General features: G+C 43.0%; 1 protein-coding gene across 1 annotated transcript; it reads left to right on the top strand.

The window, feature by feature from the left end:
- The first annotated feature begins 73 nt into the window (after positions 1-73).
- Positions 74-24,893, top strand: qsox1 (quiescin Q6 sulfhydryl oxidase 1). Its single transcript, XM_084921647.1, has 13 exons — positions 74-602; positions 1,449-1,549; positions 3,329-3,377; positions 3,697-3,799; positions 5,103-5,193; positions 5,322-5,467; positions 7,725-7,859; positions 7,948-8,077; positions 14,382-14,504; positions 15,892-16,027; positions 17,054-17,230; positions 21,727-21,888; positions 22,457-24,893. The coding sequence occupies exons 1-13, from the start codon at positions 317-319 to the stop codon at positions 23,281-23,283; spliced, it is 2,466 nt and encodes an 821-aa protein (XP_084777773.1). The 5' UTR covers positions 74-316; the 3' UTR covers positions 23,284-24,893.
- Positions 24,894-26,608: the final 1,715 nt, after the last annotated feature.

Here is a 26,608-nt window from a genome sequence, read left to right as displayed (position 1 = left end):
ACTTCGCAGTTAAAGTCTGTACAGCCATTAAATGACATTTCCTGCGTAGAGTCGTGTCCTGCACGTGACTTTAAATCGTCATGAATTAATAGTTTCATCTTATTCCAGCGTGCGTTTAAAGCGACGACAAATGGGCGATCGTGCGGAGTTGCGCTGTTTGTATGGCACTTTGGGTTTGCACGGCAGGGGGAGGACCCACGAAGGCATAAAAAGGCAGAGGCAGAAAAAGTTGTGACAAGTTTTGTGACAGCGGAGTGAGTGTGTGCGCTCAGAGAGACGACTCGAAGCTCCAGCAGCAGCAGCTCGGAGGGGGAAGATGGCGCGGCGCTTCGGCCGTGCCACGTCTCGGTGTGAAGAAATACAAACACATCCCAGAAAGATGGCAACATCTGCGGTTTGGTTGTGCTTGTGCCTCCTTTTTCCGTCCGCGGAGGCCGGACTGTACACGGCTTCGGACCAGATCGTGTTGTTAACTCAGGAAAATGTGGAGTCTGTTTTGATCAACTCCACAGCTGCTATGGTCGTGGAGTTTTACGCTTCGTGGTGCGGACACTGTGTCGCCTTTTCTCCGACGTACAAAGCCCTGGCCAGAGACATTAAAGGTGTGTACAGAGCAGCAGCAACATTTGAAAGCTTTCAGTCATTCCGACTCTCGTTGTGTCCACTTCCAGCTTTGCACAGCTGGCCTTGTTCGCTGCCTTAAAAAGAAGCTTCTGTTAAACATTTTAAGGATCTATAATTTAGTCTTTTTTAAACATTTCCCGAGCTTCATCTCTGCGCGGAAATGATGAGAACACCAAGCTGCACTTTCCATCTGTTAATTAGAGCATGTGATCTAATGGAAGTGTTTTTATTTTGCTCGCTGCTCTCACGTCCTCTCCAACTCAGAGTTGCTCCTGCAGCCGCTGCCAACAAAAATCTCACAGAAGCATCCGAGCAAATATAATTAGGATGATGGTTAAGGACGAAGTTTCTGATGATGGCTGGGGCCCAACACAGTCACAGGGTATTTCAGTCCAGTGCTTTCACTCACAGTCCACAGTGGCATCCATGGCTTGGCATGCTATCAAACGGCCTGCCTTGGAGGCAAAGTAATTTCACAGTAGGATTTGTGGAGGGATTAGGAATGCTCGCAATGTAATGATTTTACACAGGGAGCAGCACCAGATGAGCCTTGGACCTCTGTCGGGTGTGTGGACTGCCACAATCCTGCTCGTGAAGCAAGGTTTCTAAAACGAATATCAAAGGAAAATGCTGCTCACCTGTAGCAGCTGACAGTTTGCTTATAGCTAGAAGTTTTCATCCTAAAAGCCCGTACCTTCTATATTGATTCATGGATCGAGACTAATTCGGGGCCCCATCCAGTGCTGATGGACTGTACACAGCAAAGTAGACTGTAAATAAATATTTACTGTGGGTCTGTCTCCCTCTGTTTGATGTCTGTTCAGAGTGGAAGCCGGCTGTGGATCTGGCAGCTATAGACTGCGCTGATCAGGAGAACAGGGAGGTCTGCAAAACCTACAAAGTCCGAGGGTACCCCACAATAAAGGTCGTATGCTATATATGAACTGTCTGCATGGCTGTTTCTTCCTTTATGATGGGTGTTGTGTGGAAATTCACTCTTTCCACTAAAGCTGCTGATTATATGAATTATATGAAAAAGAGGCTGAATTAGGCATCCAAAAACAGTGGCTCACTGTCTTGTCACAGCAGGAAAGTCTCATGTTCGGACCCCCTGAGTGGCAGGATGTTTCTGTGTGGTTCGCTTGCTCCTGCAGGTTTTCTCAGGAGAAACTGACTCCCATAGTTCCCTTGACTAAGCTTAGAGCTGTAGTTGGTCTCCAGGTGCTGCACCACAGCACGCTGACAATGAGTTAAAGGTAGAGTTAGGATCCTTAGTGATCCACAAAGGAGAACATAAAGAAAGTAAACAACTTTGTTCTCTGAATAAAGCAAATCACAATTATTCAGACATCAGAAATAAGAAAGTTGAAAAGAAATTGAAAAGGCAGTCTGTTGTTAACTCCTGAGTTTCACATGGTTGAGCATTGATATGGTTTTATGTAACAGTTTGCATGTAGGGTGACCAAAGCCCCCCCCCCCCTTTAGATTTGAGCACACAGCATTTCTATCCCTCGTTCCCACCCCCTGTCCCACATACTGAGGCGATGTTTTATTCAGTAGCTACAACGAAAGCACGAGAGGCCATCATCAGACTGTCACTGTTTCACTGCTCGTGCTGAAGTCACAGGTGTGCATATTTCACTAGAAGAGGCTGGAAACTTTCACAGAGGAAAAAGACATGCTATTAAAATAAAGGCTGACACAACCTACAACTGTTACTCAGTGTTTTTGTCTTTCCTCTATTCTATTTTCAGTTTTGCACTGGGGAAATAATGACGTGTCAGTGTACGAGCGTACAAAAGCAGATGATTATCAGACAGAGAGGGTAAAAAAAAAAAGTAGCACATGACTGTTAGAAAACTATCACAGAAACTGCAAATTGTGTTATACAAACATACTTGTTGTCCTACATTCAGCTTGTTGGGATCTGCTCGCCCTATTTGCATTAATGAATCCTGTTTAGAAATAAGTCCAGCACATTCCCCCGTGCAGGGGTGGCACATGGAGATGGATCCCATGAAGGTCCATGCTTTTCCTTCTCAGCTCTTCCAGCAGTGATGCAAAGATTTGATCATATTCTGCAGATGATGGTTAAACCTTTGCATGAGTAACGGTCCCATTTTTTACTCTTTGAATCAAATACTGTTATATTCACGGATCCCTGTTCTAGATTTTAATACTGTTGTAATTATGCATATTTTTTTAAGGCAGTATGAAAACCGTGTGTATATAAAAACAAACAATACTTTGTGTAGTTTGTCTTTTAGTAGTCTCAACATCAAGGAGTCATTTTGAAAACGTTATTCTTGTATTAGCTGCAGTATCTCGTCAGTCTGCCACATGCTGTGCAACAGCTCAACGTTTGCATGATCAGCAGCCACCTCGCAGAAATTCAAACATCTGCATTCATACTTGATTAGTCAGCAGAGTGTGTTCAAGCTTCAGCTCTTGTTCACGCATCAAAAGCCAATAAAACAAAGAGCTCCTTCTGTTTTGAACTTGCACTGGAGCTTCAACATCTGCTACTCATTTTAACCAGGAAGAGGTCAAGAGGAGGGCTCCCCCCCCCCCCCCCCCCCCCCCATCAGATATTACAGAACATGACTTTGCTTCACTCGTAGCTGTGCGGCCCGTCTGATCACATCTCACTTCTCTCTCTCATCTTTTCTTAACTGAGACCTCCGTCTTTGTTTTCTCTTTTCAGTTCTTCCATGCCTACTCCAAGCCTGATTATGAAGGACTGCCTTTTAGAGGTATTACTACACACAGAGAGGACACTCACCGAGCCTTCAGCTTGTTTTCTTGCAAACACCACCATAAGTTGTCTTGTGTAGTCATGGTGTTATTTCAATATGCTTAACCCTCAAACTTCCTCCTTTGTTTCTAATTATTTTGTCTTGGTTTAGCTCAAACATACAACTATATCCACTGTGCATCATTTATTTCACCAACCTAAGAGTACAGTTGCCTGTTTTGGACTCGTCTGTATTGATGTTTTGGTAAATACGGATTTGTGTCAGTTTATGATCATCTGTAATAAAATGTTTGCATTTTTGATTTATTTATTTTTAGACTTTAGCCGTAATGTTCAAGACCTCCGTCACAAGATCTTAGACAAACTGGAAACCCATGGTGAACCCTGGCCCCCTGCCTGCCCCCCACTGGAGCCCACCAGGTAAACACACAAGCAGAAACACTAGTTTCTATAAACTTATTTTTATCAGCAGTTTTACAGTTGCAGTCTTTTCGTCTGTTTAATCATCACTCGCGACTGAAGCCAGCTGATGTAGCTGCAGTAACTCCTACACAGTTAGGGGTTCAGCAGCCCAACTTGGCACACAGGTGCATCTTTGGCCTCCGAGGGTTCTCATCTAATATGATATTATGATGTCTCTGTGTTGCCTAGCAACCACCTACCATGGGGCTTAAATGACCAGCTGAAGGAATTAATGCGCATATAGCAACTTATAAAAGATTCTTATAACTTTAATTTTACAACATTAACATCCACAAAATGTATTTCCACACGTCCCATACTTTTACAAGCATACAAAACATATGTTTCCACAAAACAAGTTCTATTTCAATATTTTTCACTTTTCTTTTGCAGTTCCTGTTACTCTGCCTTCATAAAATAACTTGTGTTGAATTTGTTTCTGTCCTCTTACTCGATTGTGTGTACACCTTTGTTTATCTGTAGTCAGTAAAATTGAGCCTTTCCAGTATCTGTCATGTTCCCAGTGTATTTTATTTTATTTTTTTTGTTGAACTTACTTCATATCTTCAACCTTCTGTGGATTTTGTAGTTTATTAGTGGCAGAATTTGTTCCTGTAAGCAAAAAAAAAACAAAAAAACCCCTGTTCACTCTAAATTTAAATAAGGGGTTAAAAAAGTTGATTTCTAAAGTTTATGACAAATTCAGTTTGACTCAGAAGACTCCCCATTAGCTCATTATTACTACATGGCCGCCCTGGTGCCTACGCATGGCACACACACATACAGTATGTGCAGACACATGAACTAAAGCACACATAGTTCAGCAGGGGAAGGCCCAGGAAGTCTTTCTCTTCAGGTTTAAAGTGAAAGCATCATGTTAGAGCAGAAATTCAGAAATGCAGTTGGGTTTTTTTGTTTTTGTTTTTTTTAAGCAAAAAAAGAATTTCAAGCAGACTTTTTTATTTATTTTTTCACAGGTGGAGAAGATTTCGTTGTAAAGTTTTAGTATTTTAGGTGGAGGCAGAGAAATGACAGAAAGGTGGTGTTTTTGTTTATGTTTTTTCATTTAGTTTATTTTTTCAAAAGAAAAATAAACTATCATACATTCTTGAAAAGCATGTAACACATTAAACACACGCATACCATTCTGCACCCTAAATACTGTTATTATGACCTTTAGACACATAATGATTCACTTTTATTTATTTGTCTTTGCTGATTTTTCTCTCTCTCTCTCCACCCCCCCCCCCCCCCCCCCCAGCCAAATGGAGGTCGACGTCTTCTTTGAGACAAACGATGTCAAACACCTGGCTCTCATCTTTGAAGATGCCACGTCGTACATTGGCCGAGAGGTAACACGTCGGAGATGTGACTGAAACGCTTGCAGTGTTTGTTGTCAAACGGCGGCGTATTAACATTAAATAGGTCCGTATTATGAAACATGGCGAGGTAAAGTGTGTGTGTGTGTTTTGTACGTTAGGTGACCCTGGACCTGTTACAGTTTGACAGCATTGCGGTGCGCAGGGTCCTGAAAACTGAGGAAAGCCTGGTGACCAAACTGGGCGTCACCGAGTTTCCATCCTGTTACCTTTATTATCCTGGAGGCAACTTCACCAGACTCAGAGTGTGAGAGTCTTTACAGTATCTACTGCATATCAAACTGCTTTTCCTTTTAGAAAAAGTGACAAAATCAAGTTTAGGAAACACATTTTTCTAGTATAAGGAAAATGAAAGGGCGTTCAGCATGCTCTATAATAATACTGATGATCTTATGGAAAAAAAATCAAAATATTTGAAACAACCCACACACTCCTTATCTAATGTTTTTACTCAGTTTGTCTAATCAACCTTGTTATTCAGGGATTTCCTTGATTTTTCTGACTGACATTTGTTATTGTTCATTATTTGGTGACCTTGTTGTTTCCGTATAAACTCTTGGACATCGTGAGAATCGGTCTAATCGGCGAGAAAGTGAAAACATCTCTGTGGGTGGGCAGAACTTTGGACTGTACAGCACAAACATAAAAGGGCAGTTACGGGTCTTTGTACGACGTGTCCTTCGTGCGCTTTGGCCTCGCTGTACGGTTACTAGAGGAGAATACAGGTGAGAAAAGAGGGTAGCAGTGAGCACCAGTGCAGACTCGCGGGCGCAGTTTCCACCAGTTTAGCACCACTATAAAACCGACCACACTATGTAAACACATAAGTGGAGGCAGCCAGCTAAAATGTGACAGTAACCTTGGCTAAGCACTAACAAGAACGTAAGAAAGCCTAAGGCTCCAGTAGAAATGTCTGTTTCTCAGTCCAACACAGTTGCTCCTTGCCCAAAGCAATCAAACGTGAAACAGGCGCACAAAACTTAAAAATCAGATTTTCTGCATTATTATAATGAGGCCATTCTTTTTGAATGGCTGAGCTGAGGCAGTGAGCCTGAGAGAAGCACATGCATTGCTCACACTGGCTGTAGAAACATCTGCCACCTCATGAATGAACCTCTAGAAGGTCCGTGCCCTGCATGGATCTCTTACCTGTTTTCTTTCCTTTCAAACTGGGTCAGAGTTGCACAAACACCAAGTTTATTCCCCTTTGGTTGTCATTGTTCAACACGCGGCAGCACCGCTCTCTTCCGAAAAGCTTGGTAGTGTTCTCATTATCTGAACGCTATTCATGAGAATATTTTTAAACATCTGGCCTCTTAATGGGATCAGAGCATCAAAATCACTCCATTATTCACCATCATAAAGCGGCGCTGATCATTCCTCACCCTGCAAATTCATCTGCTGTTTATGCCTCTTTGTTTGGCTGTTTCAATAACTTGGCATGCAAAGAGGACTCTTTTTAGTTGACAAATGCAAAGAGGAAATGATTTATTGCTGTTTTATTTATTCACCCTCCATCTCTCCCCTTTCCAGCCCCCCTCATCTCCATCACTGTACAGAAGGGAGGTTTTTTAATTTCTTGCATGAAAACAATGCCATTGCTTTTCTGGCTTCACCTGCCAAACAAGCCCCAGCCACACACGGCGACAGATGGCCTCCCATCATCGCTGAATGTCTGATTGATCCTGGGAGAGCACAGTGGTGTGCGCCTGTGTTTGCGTGTCTGCGCGCGAGCGTGCGGGTGGCGTCTCACATCCTTCATGCATGTAATGTGTGCTGGTCCCAGGTGAATGCATTCCCCCTCAGTTCACCCTGATGCCTGCCTGCCTGCCTGCCTGCCTGCCTGCCTGCCTGCTGGCCCTGGGGATCGCTGGATGAATGGCTTTCCCTCCACATCTGTACACTCCCACACACACGCAGGTGTAATTGAGTCCCAGGCTGGTGTGAGTAAGCGTTGGCCCCGAGTATCCATCCTCCTTATTACCATCCTGTTCAAGTTTTACGATGCTCTCGCTCGCTCTTTCTCCCTCTCTCGTTCCCCCTCCCTCTCTCTCCGTCCGTGACAAGGAGAGAAGGAAAATGAGGGGAGGATGTGAGGGATGGAGGGTGGTGAGCGCTTTAGTGGTTGTGGTTGTGGTTGCAGGGTTATCACATGCCTAAATGATCAGCCATACCTCTCTCTCCTACTTACCCTGGCACCATCTGCCTAGTATTTAAAATGCATTCCCGTAAGTGTGTAAAATATACGGCCGTGAAAAATACAGGTCGTAAAAAGGGTTTTATGGCGTTGGACTGCTGAGACAAAAGATTGAAACTGAAATAAAAAACGAAACAGAAAACTGCTTTTTGAGGTTCGCTGCAGATACGGACACGTTAATGTTACTCAGGTGTGATTGTTGCATTTCTCAGTGTGCACGTCTCTGTGCACAGATGCACTTTCACACTGAAAACATCCTGTATTAACCTGTGTAAGTGATGGCCTCACTTCTCCCTTTCTCCCATAGTGACATTGAGGCTCGTGCCTTCTACTCTTATGCCCTCCAGAGGCTACCGGGGGTGGTGCGGTCAGGGAAGCCTCCACCAGTCTCCACCGAACTCCTTAAAAACAACACAGAGGATCCCTGGAGACCGTTCGACAAGTATGAATGAGACACAACATCCACAAACATCTTTACTGACTCTTTGTCATATTTCGCCTTGATGTGATTGTTTGCTTTTTGCACTCAGGTTCAGGGTGTATATGGCAGACCTGGAGTCAACGCTGCACTACTCCCTGCGCGTTGAGCTGGGTGCTCAGTCTGTTTTCCAAGGGCGGGCACTGACTTCTCTCAAGGCTTACATCTCTGTCTTGGCCAAGGTACAGTTAGCAGAATTTTCAGACACAGCAAGTACAAAAAACAGCAGATTTGTATTTTTTAAAGCAGTTTGCTCCTCATTGTCATTGGATTTGTTATCTTGACGTATACTGACTACTGAACACTGTTGTGGTCAGAAAAGCATTAAAAACAGTTTGTTTCTAGATATTGATAAAAATAAACTAAAAATAATCAATTTTAGCAAATCTGCTGAACATGAACTTGCTTCATCAGGCGATGTTGTAGCTCAAGTCCTGCAGTTGCAGCAGGTCACCACTAGGTGGAGATTGAGACAGCAGAATGTGGGTTAAAGCTGCAGATTTGAGTTTTCCTGTTCCAGCGTTTGGCTTTTGTTTTCCTTCACATACGTTATTAACTTTGGTCTCCGTTACTTTGTTACAGTTATATCCTGTTGTGCGTGCTGTTGTTTGTATGCGCACTCATAAACACACAAACGTGTCAGAAAGCCGGAGTGAATGGCACTGACTAGAGCAGAAGTCCAAAGACTCTCGTGGGCATTGATGGCGCCTCTCAGGGGAATTGAAGCGTGGCTGCTTGCTGCCCACAGGCTCATGCTGTCTTCCTGCTTGTGGTTTCACACAAGCATTTCTGTAAATATTTGTGACCATGCCAGTCTTGTGGGTGCGTGTGAGTGATGTGTGTCTCTCACTGTCATTTGTTACCCTTTCCTCCTTTTTTTTTTTTTTTTTTGTTGTTGTTGTTTTCCCCAAAAATTTCACAGTGTCTCCACTTTTTTTACTGCCCTGCCTTTGGCTGCATTCTTACACCTCTATTTGCTAAATCCTTTCTGTGTGAAGTGTGCCAGCCAGGCAAACATGTTGTGATGATGAGGCCTGACCTGCTATCCTGTTCCTGTTGGCTACAGACCAGCCTGTTTCACTGCCCTAGTCCGCCACCAATCTCTCTGATTATATCTCGCTCTCTAGGGAGGCATCGTAGAGAGCCATCTCCGTCAGTGTGTGTGTGGCAGAGCACTGTGGCCTCCTATTAGCTCCAGTTTGTTTAGTGAATAGCAGCAGGTCCCAGTGGTATTTTTAGCATGCCCCCACCCCTTACCAGAATGGAGCGGCAGCCCAGCGGGGCTTTGTGTTGCTGAGGAGGGCGTCATTGTTACAGCCGACCGCCACTCGACGGCCCTTATTGACATTTGACTGAGAGCTCTCGCTGCATGGTGAGAATGCTTTAAGCCAGACTCGCTGTTAGGAGTTGTTTGTGAGACCGGATTGGACACGAGCGCAGGAAATGCCTGCAGGTCGTGTTTACAGTGCAGCCAGCTGGATAATCTTTGACTCGCCTTTTGGTTCGTCTAAAATCGCTCACTTTCAACCTGTTCTCTGCACCCGATTACTAAAGCGCTACGTTTAAAACGAAACACAAAAACACACGCAACACCTGAGCGCCACGTGTGAGTCATGTGATTAGATTAGAGTGAAAGTGACTCACGATGGCCTGACCTTTAATGTCAGTGTTATTTCACTCTGTTGTCATGCTCCTTAATCATGACTCTTTAATGTGAGCTGAACCACAGTGAGTGGAAAGCTCCATGCACAGGCTCACGTGTGCCTACAAGTAATGCTTTCAGTATTAATTTAATCAGCATATTCATTTGTCATTCTTCTGTGTATCCAGTTAATTGTCTAAAAAGTCTGAAAATTATAGTTTTAAGGGATTCTAATGATTGTTTTTCATCAACTAAGACAAGAAAACCAATAAATATATAAAATTGGCTCTTATTAGACAAATAACTGTGTCCTTTGCCTCCTGAGCGTCTTCTTTCCTGGATTCATTTTTTTAATTAGTCTGCTTTGTCAAAGAATCACACTTCCATGAATTCTTTCTTCTCCATAATCATACAATCATCACATCTCTGTGCCACATGTTGTAGATGGCAGCCGTGACATCTTTTTGTTTTTGCACCCAGTCGTAATATTACTAGATTTACTATCTTGTCAGGCTGGAGCCGGATTTATGAATCCTCTACATGTATATGAGGATTAAAAAAGTGGATCTTGGGAAGCATGAGAGCATTACAGCGAGGTTTTTAAGGATTACACCTCTATCCCGCTTTTCTCGAAAGAAGCCCTTCAGCCCAGAGGGGACAAAGGGGCTGAGGAATAAAACAAAGAATTAAGAGGAGGGGTTTCGTTTAAAGAAACACAGACTTCTGCCTTCTCACGCCACGGCCCAGGACATAATGTGTAAAAGTGCCTCCGCTGCCAAGATTGCCTTGGCTTTTCTTAAAATTAGCTGTCCAGATAATTATGAATCATATTACAGATTTAATGAGCATTCCCTCAGAATTTGTCAATTTGCTTTGATGTATTTTGTGTGTGTGTGTGTGTGTGTGTGTGTGTGGATGAGGCTGCTGTTTTCTGGTTTCCACTCGGGCACGTGTCTGCAGTAGATTATCGAGGGCCTTCACCCCTGGCTTCCGCCCCCGGCCTGGCCTGGTCTCCCCCGTTAGAGCCAACAGATGCCTCCCTCTCAGGACCCTCACCACAAGGAGCTTGCGGTTTCTCAAGTGCTGCTGATACTAATCGGATCAGGAATGACATATTGCCGGGGTGAATGGGATTGTCATGGTCCAACTGGGATGGGTGCAGGAGGGGTGCAGGGTGGAAGGAGGTGAAGTGTTTGTGCACATTGTGCAGATACAGCGACAGATACAGATGAAGATCTCTGGAGCAGAGAGATGCAGAGATCATAAAAGTAGTAGCAAAAGAAAATCAATAATCAGCAGGCGTCCCTCATTCAGAATTTCATCCATAAATTAATCATTTTAATCGTCCTGTCAGCTGAATGGTTTTATTTTGTTAATATATTGCCAGTATAATTTCTCCTGATGCCAGCCAAGTGTTGCTGATAATATTTATGAAGTGAAAAAGAAAAAGCACACAATGACATTTTAGTTTAATAATTAACAATTTTTTTTAAACAAGGAAACTTGTTAAATGCTGCAGTGTTGCCTGCATTACTTTAAGCAGCTGTTGGTGAAAACTGACTGATTGTGAACCATCCAGGCAGGAAGGATGAAGCTTTATTTAGATCAATGTGAGCAAACTGAAACCGTCGGAGTCTCTTTTTTCTCCTTTTTAAATTTTCTTTTCACACGATTACCGAACCTGCACAGCTCATGAATAGGGCTGCTTGGTGATGCTGACCTAAACGCATTAGTGGAAAACATCTGCGTTTCCTCCTCTGGTTAAATTCATATGGCTGTTTAATGAGCTTTTCCAACCAGTTGGCATTCAGACCTCGGATCCACACCTAAACCTATTATCACTGTGCCTCCGGAGCAGCAAACGTCACAAGCCTTTGTGCTGCTCTTCACATCCCAACTTTCCAACTTTGTGTACGTGTGTATGGAGGCGGGGCTTGGTGAGTCAGTCGGTCCACTCAAAGCTGTCAGGCTACAGGATTCATCTGGTTTCTTTATTTGTAATTATATAATTATTAAGGCAGTCAAACCTGCACATGATGTCAGCTTTTTATTTGAGCTGGAGATCTGAGTTTCACGAACACCGATCTTGTCTCCAATTAATTACTTAACAAGTAACTCTGAAACTGCAGAAAACCCTCCGTTTACTTCTGTATACTCAGTCAACTTGTCTATTAATGGATTATAAAAAAAGTATAGTGGAAGGTTGTGCTCAGAGTTATTAGTGCTTTGCTGTAAGGGACACATGTGTCGGAGCAGGACTCTTAGCACATCGCAGCAGGTCTGATGAAGTGGGAATAACGCACAGATCAGTGTGTGGTGAATTGCAGGCCCAGCCTTATACTGCACGCTGCAATGTGTGTTTATACGCAGGCGTGTTCCCGTGAACAGACATCCTCCCCTGCTTTGTTGTTCTTGCCTCGTATTGCTTCCAGAGGCCCAGTGCGTTCGTAAAAACGGGATAAGTTGTGGAAAAAAGCTTTACTTGCTGTGTCTGTTTCTGAGAAACGAGACGTTATCATAACCTATTCCAGCGAGAGGCTTAATGTAAGAATAGGAAGCACATTAAGCCAAAGTTTATTAAAGCGGTCTTGTCTCTCCGACAGTCAGAAAGCCCCGGGCAGACGTGTTTTCTGTGTGTCTTAAGGCTGTCATCACTGGTCTCAGACACCCATCAGCTGGATTTCCTCTCCCGCTTCGTTTACCCACTTTGCTAGTTACAGTGTCACGTTTCTTTACAGCTGTGCCTGTTGCCAAGGTGACGTGAGGAGTAAATGTACAACAGGAGAAAGCCCGAGTGAGGAACACCTAAGTGGTTGTTAGTGGCTTAGGAAATGGATCTTAATGAATGAAGAGGCTCAAGCTTGGCTTTTGTCACATTTACTGAAATTCTTTAAAGGTGCTGAGCAGGAACAAACCTTAAACCACAATCTTTTGTAAAGCTTGTGAAATATTAGGAAACAAATGTTCTACCCGGGTGAAGACGTGCGTTCCGTGTCGTCACATCTTCATCACTATATTATTCTTTCTTTCCGTAGCTTCTTTCTAAACCAGAGCTACAGGGTGTTTTTATAAGTAGACATGTAATAATTAAAGATGGTGTAAAAATGTTATCTTTAAAAGAAGCCAAACTTCTTTTATTTTTTTTTAAACAGAGATATAAGTGGTTTGCTCTAAAAGTAAATCTAATCACTGAGGCTAAAACCACGACTGCATGCTCCCCCTTTGTTTTAAACCTGGACACGTAGCAGTTCTCTGGGGGGCCCGTAGTGTTTTCCATCAAACTGCATCATTTAGGCATGCATGCAATGACTTCCAATAATCCTAATGATCTGGAGGTATTATTCAGAAGTGCTGCTCGGACCTTTGCAGTATTTCTACTGCTGGTTGAAACTGAGATGTTGATTTGAAAACACGTTTTAGCTGGTGAGTGGCACTATCAGAAACATGTTCAGGAGTTGGGTTTTAATGAATCAGGCTGAATTGGATGTAATGGATACAAACAGATGTTTCATTTAAGATGGATTTTTCTGGCTCTAGTTTAAGTTGCATGTTTAGCTCATAACATGAATCAAATTAGTTGTAGAAACTTTGTGCAAGCAATTAAATTTCAGCTGGAATCATTATTGCAGTAATGTAATCTACACTGCAGTCTAACAACACAAATGTAATTAGAGTGAGTGACATGCATGAAATGAGATTTCTGGTTCTCGAACTACGTATACAGCGACAGCCTGAGTGATAAGCAGAGATGGGCAGTAGCGCGTTACTGTAATCCGATTACTTTTTTCAAGTAACGAGTAAAGTAAGGGATTACTATTGCAAAAAACGGTAATTAGATTACCGTTACTTTCCCGTAGGAACGCTGCGTTACTGCGTTACTAAAACCGTGATTTCTTTGCGAGAATGTCTCATGACAGTGACGTAAGCGAGTGCTACGTTCGTGACAACAGCTGTGTGCAGATCAACAATGGATCATATATCAGTGCAGAGAGAGTATGAGCGTGCAGCGTTTAAAGCGTGGAAGTACTGACCTTACTTTGAGTTTGATTCCATAAAAAGTGACAAAAACATTAGCGTCCGTTGTTCGTGGGAAGAAAACTTCTTTTCACAGCGAAAAAAAACCCTAAACTTCCGAGCAAGCACCGAGTAGCTACCACGTAATGGGAAACTCAGAGAAACTCGCAGATTCTTCCACTGACCGCTGCGGCACACCTGCACCAGGGTAAACCTCCGCCTGCTCCACTCCTGCTTTACAGGTGAAAATAGAGCAACAGGACCGCTAGTCTGTGACTTTATTTATTTTCTGCTGTGTTTTACTTGCATCTATTTGAAAGACTGAGTGTAAACACAAAAAAAATATTTTATTTTATGTGTTGGAATGTGCAGAAAATAGGTTTAAATGTTAAACTAATTTCTTCCAGTCAGAGAATGTTGCATATAATTTAATTTTTTGCTTGATGCATAAAGTTAAAAGATTAAAACTAATAAAACAAATTTTAAAAAGAGACTTTTCCATTTGGTTACATTTTGTATGATGGATTATGCAGAAAAAGTAGAACTGGGCTGAAAGATCTATCGCTTTTGAAAATAAGTAATCAGTAAAGTAACGGATTACTTTTTGGGGGAAGTAATCAGTAATTAGTTACTGATTACTTTTTTCAAGTAACTTGACCAACACTGGTGATAAGTCTCTTATTCCAGTAATGAATCGACGGATTCAAACCTGCAACTGTTCCCCAAAATGCCCTTCATTTTCTAGTCTGTTTACTGGAACTCATTAGAGTTGTTTTCCTTGTTTGTATTGCGAACCATGAATATGTTGTGCTTTGTTCTTCCTCATGCAGTACTTCCCAGGCCGTCCTATAGTGACGAACCTGCTGAAGGATTTAAACTCCTGGCTACAGAAGCAGACTGGAGATCGCATTTCATATGAAGCATTTAAAGAAAAACTGGAAAATGATGCACAGGTAAGCTCTGACAGGGACAAATTATACATCATTATTATTATTATTAAAATGAATTTGGTGCATCCAAATTATTTGTAGTAACGTTGTTTATGTTTGTGGCGTTCACTGGTTTCAAAAATAGTTTGTAATTTGCAGACTACATTTAGAAAGTACATAAATGCAAACAGAGAACAGTTTTTTTTGTTAGCCAAAGCAGCCAATGGAAGGAAGGGAGAGGAGAGAGTAGCAGACAGATGAGCAGCTGCAGGGAGAACAGAGGGCAGGTCATCACAAAATACACCCAGACTGATGTCCGAGCGTCTGGCTCGTTCTGCTTAGCCACAAGGTCACTTGTCGGTCTGGACACTTAATCAGTTCAGAGGCAGCACAATAATTTGTCAAAGAAATGCCAAAATGGGCATAAAAAATACATCTTAAAAAAAACCTGTACAAGTTTAGGGGTAAAAAATATTCTTAAAGATGAGCATCCAGATGTTGCCGTATCTGCTTTGCGCTTGTCTCTGTGCCAGCGCATGCAGCTGGAAATCTATGTGCTGTTGTCTTTGGAATGAAGCCCGCGTGCCTCCGGTGTACAGCCGCTCACAAATTGAAAGACTCACTTACTTACATCATTAGCTTTTAGCAGGCAAATCAATGGATCAATGAATCAATGGGAAGGTATGAATAGACTCCGCCTCGGAGGAAATGGACTCTGCACCAAATCTTTACTATTGACATCTGAGTAACCCTGTCAATCAAGCCAGTGATGGCAGTGCAGCGCAATGAGTGCAACGACTTTATGTCAGAGAAAATATGTTGTTGAATTCAACTGTGGCTCGTGGTTAGAGATGCAGATAGCTTCTGTTCATTAGTGGAGGGCTGAGCCATTAACCTGAGATTGACTTCTCATTGATCAGGAAACTCCACGCAGCTGCTTTCATTAAGTTGAACGGATCTCGAGATGCTGGAGAGACTCTTTACTTTTAGAGTTTTGTCTCATTTAGAGGAAAAGCCTGGTGATACTTTCCAGCTTCTCTGAACACTAAGACACTTTCTTTCCTTTGAAGAATCATAAAATGGGTCTCCCTTTTGTTGAAAACCCCCCCACATTTCCTAAAAAGCTGAATAGCGTTTGCCAAGAAGCTCTAGTGACCACACGAGGTTAAGTAATCCATTTGTTCAGGTCCGTTTTCATCTGCAGAGTCGGGCCTGTGCAGAGATGCAGCAGATCTCATGTTCACTGGAGTAAGAGATCAGCGTGCAGGTTTATAATAAATTAGACCTCCTGCTTTATTTTAAAACGACGAGAAAGAAAATGTGATTTCCTTTATTTAGCTTGTTTGTTTCCTGTCCTTCACATTTACCTGTAATTTGGTTTTTCTTCTGTTTTTCTTTTTGTTTCTCTCAGTCTCCAAACTCTACGCTGCCAGACGGCGTGAGGTGGGTGGGCTGCCAGGGTTCACAGCCCCACTTCAGACGTTATCCCTGTGGGGTGTGGACTCTCTTCCATGTTCTTACTGTTCAAGCTAACGGCAAAGGCTCAGGTACAAACACAGTTTGTGTTGCAATGAATTAAAAGGTCATTGAGAGGTCAAACATGCAGTGGAAGACTGAGGATGAGAGAGCTTTGTAAACACATGAGCTCTGGTTTGGCCTTTTTCCTTCCCAACAGTGACCTGATCTGACAGAGATGAGTTAGTTTATATTGTTATTTTTAACAGTTCAAATTGAGCCTAATTGTTTGTGTGAAACGGGATTCTTTTAGATTAGTGGAATGTGAGTGGTTAATAAAAAGAGGAGGCAGATGACCAGAGGCTCCGCTCCTGGCAGGGACGTTAATCTCCCTTCAGTACACACAGAGACAGGCACACTCATATACATCCACACCGAGGTTAATCCCCAGGTTTACAGACCATTATGTGACCTGCAGATGGACTGGCCAAAAATGGTGTCCATCTGGCCCACCGCAGACCACCACGGCTTAAAAGGCGCATGCATACACACTAACACACACCTCTGACTATCAGAGAAAACATCATTTATCCATATCTGCATACACCCGTACAGTATCAAAGGTGTGTTCCACAGGCCTATCGTTATTTTCATAAAGGGCTCAAAGCTCCTGTCCGTGCTCGCACCAGCTGATTGGTGAACATCTAAAGGATCTGCTAAGCTGAGGACAAAAGCAAACGGCTAAAGGGAAATATGTTTGCGGGCTGCTGGAGTCCTGAGACAACAGCCGGGCCACCATTCACATAGAGCGTTAACGGCCTTTAATCTCCAGATTGCATTATCCCATTCATCTCAATATGGGGGTTAACCCAGCTCTGGGTGACTCCCACGTAATCGTGGGAATCCAGCGGGTGGTGGATCCTCGCTGCCACTGGCAAACCTTCAGGAGGTGCATGCTCAGGTGCGTTTCTGCAGTTGTGACCTCATTTAGATGTGCCTGCGATTGTGAGCGACTTTGGAGGAAATGACAGATTTAATAAATGCTACGGTAAAGTTGAATTTAAACGTACTGTAATGTATTTTAAAGCATTGTGCACTGCTCTGCTTTTCCCCTTCAGATCCTCAGGAGGTGCTGCGTGCGATGAGAAGCTACGTCCACAACTTCTTTGGCTGCAGGGAGTGTGCGGGACACTTTGAGAACATGGCAGCAGAGACTCTGGAGCAGGTGACATCACTGCCCACAGCAGTCTTGTGGTTGTGGTCCAGACACAACGTGGTCAACAACAGACTGGCAGGTAGGAGTTGGCTCAGTCATCTGTCGCTTCTTTGGAGAATCTTCTTTTCCCTCTTTCAGCTCTCAAACTTTAATGATGTTAAAATGTCTCTGATCTTCTATCGTGGGACTAATTTCTGACTTAAACTAACATACAGTAACACGGCTTTAAATAAAAGTGTGAGTCACCCCAAAGTGAGCATGGTTTCACAAATATTAGATAAACTAACGGAAAGCCAAGTTGTATGAAACCCACAATTTAAAAAAAGATGAGAAATGCAGTCCAAGCCACTAGTGTTTAAACTGGTGACGTAATGTTTAATCGACTGAATGATGCTGAAGAGATAAAACCAGTTTATTTGTTTAAATATGGAGATGATAAAATGAAACGTTCAGGTGGTTTATCTGACAAACAAGCACATTTAAGATGTTGCACTTGTTGCATTATATTTGCATTTTTCATTACTGGACCACATGGATTAATCAGTGATTAAAAATTGATGGTTTGTTGCAGCTTCTGCAATAATGTACGTTAGATCAAAGTAAGTCTCTTTTAAACTTTACTTTACTCCCTCCCACTTTTCCCATCACATACTTCCCTCTTTCTTTCTTTCTTCGTTTGTGTGTGTGTGTGTGTGTGTGTGTGTGTGTGTGTGTGTGTGTGTGTGTGTGTGTCCAGCTTCCCCTCGTGGTCACTTAGTCTTCGTAATATGACTAAAAGAGGCTGAGGGGAGGAAGGATGGATCCTCAGATCAGACACCAGCTGTCACCACGTCTTAGCCCTCCAAGTATCATCTGCTTCCACCTCGCCCATTTTCTCCTGACCCCCCCCCCCCCCCCCCCCCCCCCCCGTGCCATCTCCCATTCTCTCACACCCAGTGTACCCCCACTGTTGTCTGAATGGCCCTTCCTTATTTATAATCCATGCCAGATTATGGTTTTATATTCTGCTTAATCAAGTAATAACTTTTACTGCTGCCTACAAATAAAATCCATATCTAATGTTGAACATAACTTTCTCTGTATTTCCAGGTTTGTCCGTCCTTCTCGGTTCAGGTTTCTAAATATAATCTTTTCGTTTTCGCTGTGCTCTGTCAGCAAATTCCTCTTTTCACATCAGGCACGAGTGCTAAACAGCTCCGGAGTGTCTCTCCTCCCTTTTCTGTGTTCCTGATTTTATTAGGCGTGGCGTGGTCATTAACAGCCTACTTTGTTAAATCACTGCCTTTTGTTTGTGTTTCTGTGACTGCCCCCTCTTCTGTCTAAGGGACAGATTGTGTCCTCAGCAGCAGAGGCCAGCAGTACACCGTCCCCGCGGCTCCTCAGACAGTTAAACACCATCTAACCTCCCCCTTCATGCATCCATCTTTTCTCTTCTGTAGCTTACACTCTTTCCACTCACCATCCCCTGGGACTCATATCCTCTGCTTGACAAGTAATAGTGCAGCATCCTCACAGGATGCGTCCCCCAGGAGCCGGCCCGCTTTGCGTACAATTCCCAGGGTAATGTGTGACAGCAGGTGGCAAACACCCTGACACAAGCCACACACACTTCCTTTTTTTTCCTCCCCTTTTTCCTCTGTATGGGTCAAGTTGTCGCCGGGGGGGGGGCACTGAGGTTAAATCGGGCGAATCAGAAGGGGAGAGCGAGGGAGGAGCCGAGGGTTTGGCAGCGTTTGCTGCAGTGAGTGGCGGCGTCTCCCCGAGGAAAGCGCGTTCCATCCACTCAACCCCTCCCCTCCTCTTTGCCTAAAGTGGAGCTCTTTAGCAGGCCTCCCCGCCCCTCCTTTCAGAAGCAGCCATGCATGAAAGAGCAGCTATTTGTAAAGCAGCCCAACAATTAATTTAGCTGGCAACAAAGAGGCCCCAGGGCCCTCGGCCTTCTTGCACGGGCAGAATTAAGACTGGTGGCAGCTCAGTCCTGTTGCTGCTTGTCAACAGCTGAGACTGATTCACATTTCTACAGATGGAATAGCACTGCTGCTGCAGCGGCTCCAGCTGCCTCCTGGGATGTTTTTGTTGGCTGTGGATGGTTCCCCTAAAATTATATCGCACTTGTGTAATTTTTTTTTAACAGTAAGATCAAATGGAGAAAAAAAACAAACAACGAATGATGCATAAAAATGTTCCTTATTTATTAAAACCATCACTATTGCTTCTGTGTAGTTTCTGTTTTTGTTAAAGCGTCATTACCCGGACATTGTGCGAGCACAGCTACGTCCTTTATCTGAAACGTTGGCGTTTTCTTGTTTGCTTTTTCTTGATCCACACAGTCTATTCAAGATGCATCAATACTACTGAGGTTTGCTGTAAATCTGACCCTTTAAACAAAATCACAAGTGCATGTCAAATCAGAATTGGCTTGTTGTGCACGTCCCAGTAAACATAACGCACACACACAGGACGACAGCTTGGTTAAATAGCATAAACTAACTCAAACATGCAGCTATTGCAAACAAATAAGTGAATGACAAATAAAAATGTCAAGTTAAACTTTTTAAGCAACATTTTCTTTTCCCAAAAATATTTGTCCAATAAAATCTTTCCAGGTAATGAGAGAATTTCATAATAAAAGTATAGATTGCATAACAACTTTGCTATGAAATGATCTAAAATTAGCACAAGTCAGAAAGTAGTTCCATAAAGAGCACGTGTCACCTGAATGAATCGGGCTACATGTTCACACTTTTCAATTAAAACAAGAAATATTGATATTTATTATCCAACCCCAGCAGAAACTTTGATATACAATAAACAATCCCTAAATGAGTTTTTCCTCTCCAATTATTTAAATAAGCATGAAATCTTGACTATTAGCCCCCTTCACTCACACCCCTGCACCTGAAGCCATGCTGCTGGCATACACTGTTTGGTGTGGTTGCAGGATTATTGCTGAAGAAGCTAGTTTGACGTGCTGAACAATACATATTTATACCTGATGAATATGTATGCCTGGCAGTGATGACATCTCTGTGACGGGCTATTGTGGCAATCTGGATATGGCTACTGTGGCTAAAGTCACCCTGGCTGCAAACGTGGCGAGCTGATTAGACTAAGGAAGGAGATGCATACTGGATGTATGTGCACGTGTACCCTCACCTGCTGAAATGTTTAAAAGCCCCCCTTCACTCTCACTCTCTCACACACACAGCCACCCATTCAGCACACAGTAAAATTGATGTATCCTTTATGTAAAGTACTGTATGCAGAGTACAAACACACATGCATATGACTGAGATTAATCTTGAGCAGTGGAGAGAAGGGGGAGTAGAGGTGGTGGTGGTGGTGGAGGAGGAGGATGTAAATTGACAGTCCTGTAAAGTGACAGACCTGCTGCTCTGCACCCCCCGCCCTTCTTTTCTCCAACACAAACCAACACACACACTCAGACACACAATGGCCTGCTGGTGACAACAAGCAATTCATTACTAGATGCTGCCCTCTGTGTGGGTGTACGTGTCTTCTGCCAGTGTGTTTGCAAGCATACAAAGGCCGAGTGATGTGTGAGTGATGAGCGGCGTTGGTGGGCAGCGGCTACATAAAAGAAAACATGTTAAAGGAGAAAGTTTCTAATTCATTAGAAGGGCAGCTCCCCGCTGAGGCTTCTCTTGGTCTCATGTTCAATTTGGAGATTGGACTTTGCTTTCAAAGGGGTGTAAAGGGACAAGACAGGTGGTTCAGAGCACCAAGGTGCCTGAAAACAGGGTGGGTGTATGTGTGTGTGTGGGCGGGTGGGTGCGCGTATGAGTGGGGAAGCTGTCCACTTTGGCCACATCTATTATCTCACCATCCCTCCCACTGGGACATCCCAGAAGCCCATTGATCATTGTTAGACCCTGTCATACGAGCGCGCACACACAAGTGCACACAAAAATATCAATCCATAGAGTACATGCACACACACCCAGACAGATGATTTACATATACACTCTTAAATACATACATACACATATGCATATAGGCACTTAGTTTTTACGAGCGCTGTGACAAGATCAAATGGGTTCAGCGCAGATTGCATCCAGTCCTCAAAGCACTTACATCCTGCTGTCAGTGTGCACCAACAATAGAAGAAGCATCTGAGTGGAAGTCGCTTCATCTGCTACAGACAGTCTCTGAGTTTGTTAGTGTGACTCTGAGGCTGTGAAAGAAGCCACTGAGACAGTCTGCATTTGTTTTTTAAATCTCTTGAATACTTGAGTTCTGTCAGCAGTGTGAATACAGAAAAAGGCTTTTTTTATGGTAAAATTGTAGCGTTAATTGTAAGATTTCTCTCTTTGTTGTAAAAGGGCTAAAAAGGATATCAGTAATAAAGTGTAGGACATCTTTCTGAATGAAATGGTCATAAATGTAGAAGGAAGATGTGAAGTTTACTTCTGAGGCCTCTGACAGTGCAGTGCATGTAACCTGCAGTGATAGTTGATCCTGATTTCCTGTCTGTTGTTGCACGTTTGATATTCTCCCAGTAACAAAGTGCTTAAAACTCCACTGTGCGATCTGCTCACCCTGTTTCTTTTGCAGGTGCTTTGAGTGAAGATCCTCAATTTCCAAAGATCCAGTGGCCTCCACCCGACATGTGTTCAGCCTGCCATGCAGTAAAGGACAACGGGGAGCACACGTGGAACCTGACCGAGGTTCTCAAGTTCCTGTTGACCTACTTCTCCTCCGACAGAATCCTCACAGGTTTGACTGAAAACATTTTATGAACTTCAAGAACTTTACCAAACTGGGAGGTCAGAAATTAGACTGATCCAAAAAAGTAAAAAATTAAAAAAATAAATTAAAAAAAATGTCATTGGGCAGTTTGCATACCTGTTTGAATTTGAATTTATTTATTTAAAAGGGACAGCGCAGTTTAACATAGTTCAAGTGCAAGACATGAAACTGATGTGCCGCACACAGGTTTATAGCTACTGCTAATTTTCAACAATTGTCCCTGGTTGGGTTTACAATCTAAATAGATACATTTTACAATAAAACATACATTGTCATAATACCTGGATGCCTGTTACACATATATAAAGCAGTGTTGTTTACTAATTGAATTTTTAATGCATTTAATAACTGACTGCTAAATTTCTAAGTGTAAACTAGTAACTGTGTATCTTAAGTTCAAATGGGATCAAATGTTCCTTCATATAGTCTGAGAAGATCTGGTCCTAGATTCATAGAGTGTGATTTTTGGAAAGTTGGTGAAGGGAGAACCACATATGTTTTATTTGTTTTGGGTTTGTTCCCCTTTTCCCATCAGACTACCTGGAGAGTGAAAGCCAGATTTTGGAGAAACAGAGGGAGAAACATGCCAGCCAGCAGGTCGTTCACATAGCTGAGAGACACGCAGAGAGAAGAGCCAGGGAGGCCTTGGACTTCAGAAAACATCCTCTGGAAACAGAACCCACTGAGCAGGAGGAAGAGGAAGAAAAAGGCGGGGAGGTGGAGGAAGAGGAAGAAGGCCCACAGGATGAAACAGCAGCAGAGGAAGAAGAGGAAGATGAAGAGGATGGACTAGCAGGTGACATGGTAGGAAGATCGTCTGAGCCAACGCCTTGGGCCAAGCCTGAAATGGAGCTGGGTCGTGGCCGACAGCAGGCTCGGAAGAGGCCGAGCTTTGTGAGAATGAGGAGAGACCCGCAGGAGGACATTGTGGATCTCGACTCGTTTGTCAACCAGCACTACAAGGCCAAGGCGCTGCAGATGGCTACCTCCACCCGAGTCAAACGACGCAGCCTGCAGAGAAAGGAAGAGCAGGAGCCCGGGCCTGTGTTTGGGCTCGGCATGGAGCTGGGCGCAGGGTTGGGGATGGTGGGTCTGGAACCAGTGGATGCAGGCTTTGATCTGGATTTTGCGCGGCCAAGGAAGCGGCTGCAGAAGCGAGACGTGGCGGGCCAGTACTTTGGTCAGGAGGCTGAGCTGAGGCACAAGGGACGCTTGATGTCCGTGTTGACCATTGGCTTCTCGAAAGTGGACATCAGCTTGTGTGTCTTCCTTTATTTCCTGTCCTCCCTGTGTCTTCTGGTCATGTACCTTTTCTTCAAAAACCGCCTCAGACGACGGCGGCCTAAAATCTCCGTCCCCTGAGCCAACATGTGTGCTAATTTCACCTGAGTCATAACAAAGATTAACATTTATTTGGTTAATGTCTCCTAAGTTTGAGCGCACTGCACACAAATAAAAATGCTGCCCTCCATAACTGTCCAGTTAAATGTTACCAGCAGTGACACATTTTACTGTGAATTTCACTATTTTCTGTCCAACTAGAGAGGAGGAGAAGGGAAAATTAGCAAGTTTCTTTAAAAAAATCAGGACAGTCATGATTTTATTTTCCGTGCAGCCTGCAGGGAATTTGAGGCGCCACACTGACTGTGTAAAAAATGTGTGTTTAGATGTATATTTACATTAAATAAAGGAAAATCAGTTTTTGTCACCACTTTAAACCCCAGTATGAGCTGAAATGTTTTCTGTAATCTGTGTGATATAGATACAGCGCTTAAAAATGTGTTAGATCACCTGTCATCAACAAGAAAACACAAATATTTTAGAAATGTATCAAAAAGCTTGTTTATAGCTAACAGCTGTTATTTATTAGGCAAAATAAACTAAATTCACATTTTTAATCCCAAATTCAAGCCGGCACAGTGGACTCAGAGAGGAGTCAGAAATTAAACATTTTTTTTCTGCAGGAATGCAAGAAAATAGCTTTAATTTGGCATCTTGATTGGAAAATGTGCTTTATTATCTTATTATTGTATTTTTGTTTGTAAAATGGTAAATCTGAAAATTCAATGATTTTATTTTCAGTTCATTTTTATTTATATAGCACCAAATCACAAGTCACTTCAAGGTGCTTGATATTATAAAGGTAAAGACTCTACAATAGTACAGAGAGAACCCCACCAATCAGATAAACCCCCTCTGAGCAGGCACCTGGGTGACAGTGGGAAGGAAAAACTCCCCTTTAACAGGAAGAAACCTCCGGCAGAGCCGGGCTGAGAGAAGGGCCGGCCATCTGTCGCGACTGACTGGGGGTGATGGGAGGAAGACTGGACCAATATCATTTTGATTTAAGAGCTTGCACAAACTGGCGGATTAACAGAAACACAGATGATTTTGGAAATGACCAATACTGTTAGTTATGGCATAAACCTGTACTGGGTGGTCTAATAAGTTTCAGCTGTGTTTGGTTTTCTTTCACTTTTGGTGGATTTTTAAATTTACTGCTTTTGTTACTGTTTTCTGTCAGATTCCCTCCTTAACGGTGTTGTGTGGCTGGGAATTTAGTCACATTACGTTTGTTTTGGTTGCTTTTTCATTTCAGTCTCAATTTTGTGAATTTAAACGCACTAACGGTTAAATGAACTTTGAGTGATTCAGAGCAGTCGTGTTGAATCTTAAATTATTGCTGAAAACTGTGACTCGACCAGAGAGAAGCAGATGAGCTGCATTGGTCCAAATTACACTTGAGCTGACATAATGTCTTTGAATATTACATCACACTGAGTCCACGTAATAGCCACTCTGGTTCTTGAAGTGGAGTGAGGAATATGTTCACACTGGACGAGGATTTGGATTAATCGGGATTTGTTTTGTTTTTGTTTTCTTGGCTGGGGTCCATGAATGATGAAGAGCTGCTCTTCTTCGATGTTTCCATTTGCTTTGGTCTGAATCAATAAAATTATTTTTGATAAGGATTTTCGTCTTTTGTTTCCTTGTTCTGAAGTGCCGGTCGTGTTAAACACGTAAATGCCGTCTGTGTTGTCTTTAATGTCGAAATATGTTTTTGTTACAGGTTTGAAAGTGACTTCCTGTTGTTCTAGGTCAAAACAAAAAACAATCAGGACATGGCGAGAAGGAGAAGGGTGTTACATGTAGAAATGGGGGTTAAACCATGCAAGGTTGAAGGAAAAAGCCTGTTGCCATCTGCTGTGCAGCGCAAGCTAAATCCTAACAATTTCATTGGGATTATAGCAAGTGAGTAATCCAGCTTTCCTTTAGGACTAGAGAGGAGAGATTACCCTTGAGGATTAGCTCCCAGCAGATAATAAACTTTATTAAAATGCAATCGGCTTTCATGAGGCTTCTTCCATCCTCACACACACACACACTTGGAGGTGGGCTCTGCTGAGGAAGGGCAACGGCAGACCCTCAGGGGCGGTAACATGATGGGATAAGGGGTGGATGAAAGGAGTACTGTGGGGGGGGGATAAATGGATGGATGGATGGTGGATGAGGGTTTGATGTTGAGATCACAACGAGCACAGCTGAAGGACAACCAAAGCTTGATCTTGAGCTTTGTGTTTCCTGGAACGCCGGCTTGAATTCCCTCGACTCCTGCCCCTTACCTCCACCTTCCAACCTGTCACCAAAGCATACGTGGATAAACCCTCTGATCTTATCCTATAGCCCGTTCTATCCCTTCATCCAAACCATGTGTTCAGCCTTTGCAGTTTTGATGATGACATAGGTGAGTTGAGGAAGTCAATTTCTCTCTCTCTCTCACACACACTCTCACACACACACACACACACACACACACACACAAACACACAATAGGGTGATTAATAGCCCCACATTAAAGCAGAGGAGCATCACAGCTGAGCAGCTGTGGTTGTGTGACTTAATCAAACTCTCAGGTACTTTCAATTAGATCCTCAATGACACATTATGATTGCCAGAATGGATCGAGAAAAGCAGTTCATCACAAGAAACCTTCCTTAAGTTATTTATTTATGCCTTTTATCCAGTGCACCATGACACTTTTTAAAATATCAGCTGGGATGGAAGACCATCAGAGTGAAGCAGGAATTATGTATCCTTAAACTTTTTGCACATCATGAAAATCTTGGAAACGTTGTTTTTCTCGAGCACTTTTCCCGCACATCCGATCAGTTAATCTGTTTAAACGTTTACCTGTGTTTGTTAGAGGATTGGCGTCAGCCACGCTGTGTGCTGCTCACGCTACAGAAGCCCTTTATCAGGTGTCTTGAGCTTCAGTGAGCTGCAAGTGTTATGCTGGTTCAGACTAATGATGGTTAATGAGGAAGTTGGCAGCAGTGTAATATCTGTCTGCAGCTTTGCCAAGGCTGAGGTGAGCAGTTCACACCGAGGACAGAGGCTTCAAATCTAAATTAGGACACATTCGGAGCCGTTTGCGCTTTTTACACCGTTTAATCGAATTCACACAAACCACAAAATATCAGTTATGTGACAGTATGAATATAGTTGAATTGAATTGAAAGCCTTTATTGTCATTATACATAGTATAACGAAATTGGAAACAGCTCTATAAAAGTGCACATGTGCTTATAGCACATTATAAAAACTATACAATAATATAACTATACACTACTATAAATATAAATACATAGTGCAGTGCTGACACAGTGACAGACAGGCAGGGAATTGA

This window comes from Perissodus microlepis, chromosome 23 (assembly GCF_051167445.1).
Source record: "Perissodus microlepis isolate ML-2025 ecotype Zambia chromosome 23, ASM5116744v1, whole genome shotgun sequence".
NCBI classification, from domain to species: Eukaryota; Metazoa; Chordata; class Actinopteri; order Cichliformes; family Cichlidae; genus Perissodus; species Perissodus microlepis.
Note: the sequence above shows the minus strand (reverse complement) of the source record. Positions and strands in the feature narration are given on the sequence as shown.

Bases quoted from the DNA above. Each gene is read 5' to 3' on its own strand.
- qsox1 (XM_084921647.1), top strand. From the start codon at position 317: ATGGCGCGGCGCTTCGGCCGTGCCACGTCTCGGTGTGAAGAAATACAA. The intron at 8,078-14,381 runs GTACAGTTAGCA...TTCCTCATGCAG, and splicing joins ACATCTCTGTCTTGGCCAAG to TACTTCCCAGGCCGTCCTAT. The intron at 17,231-21,726 runs GTAGGAGTTGGC...TTTCTTTTGCAG, and splicing joins GGTCAACAACAGACTGGCAG to GTGCTTTGAGTGAAGATCCT.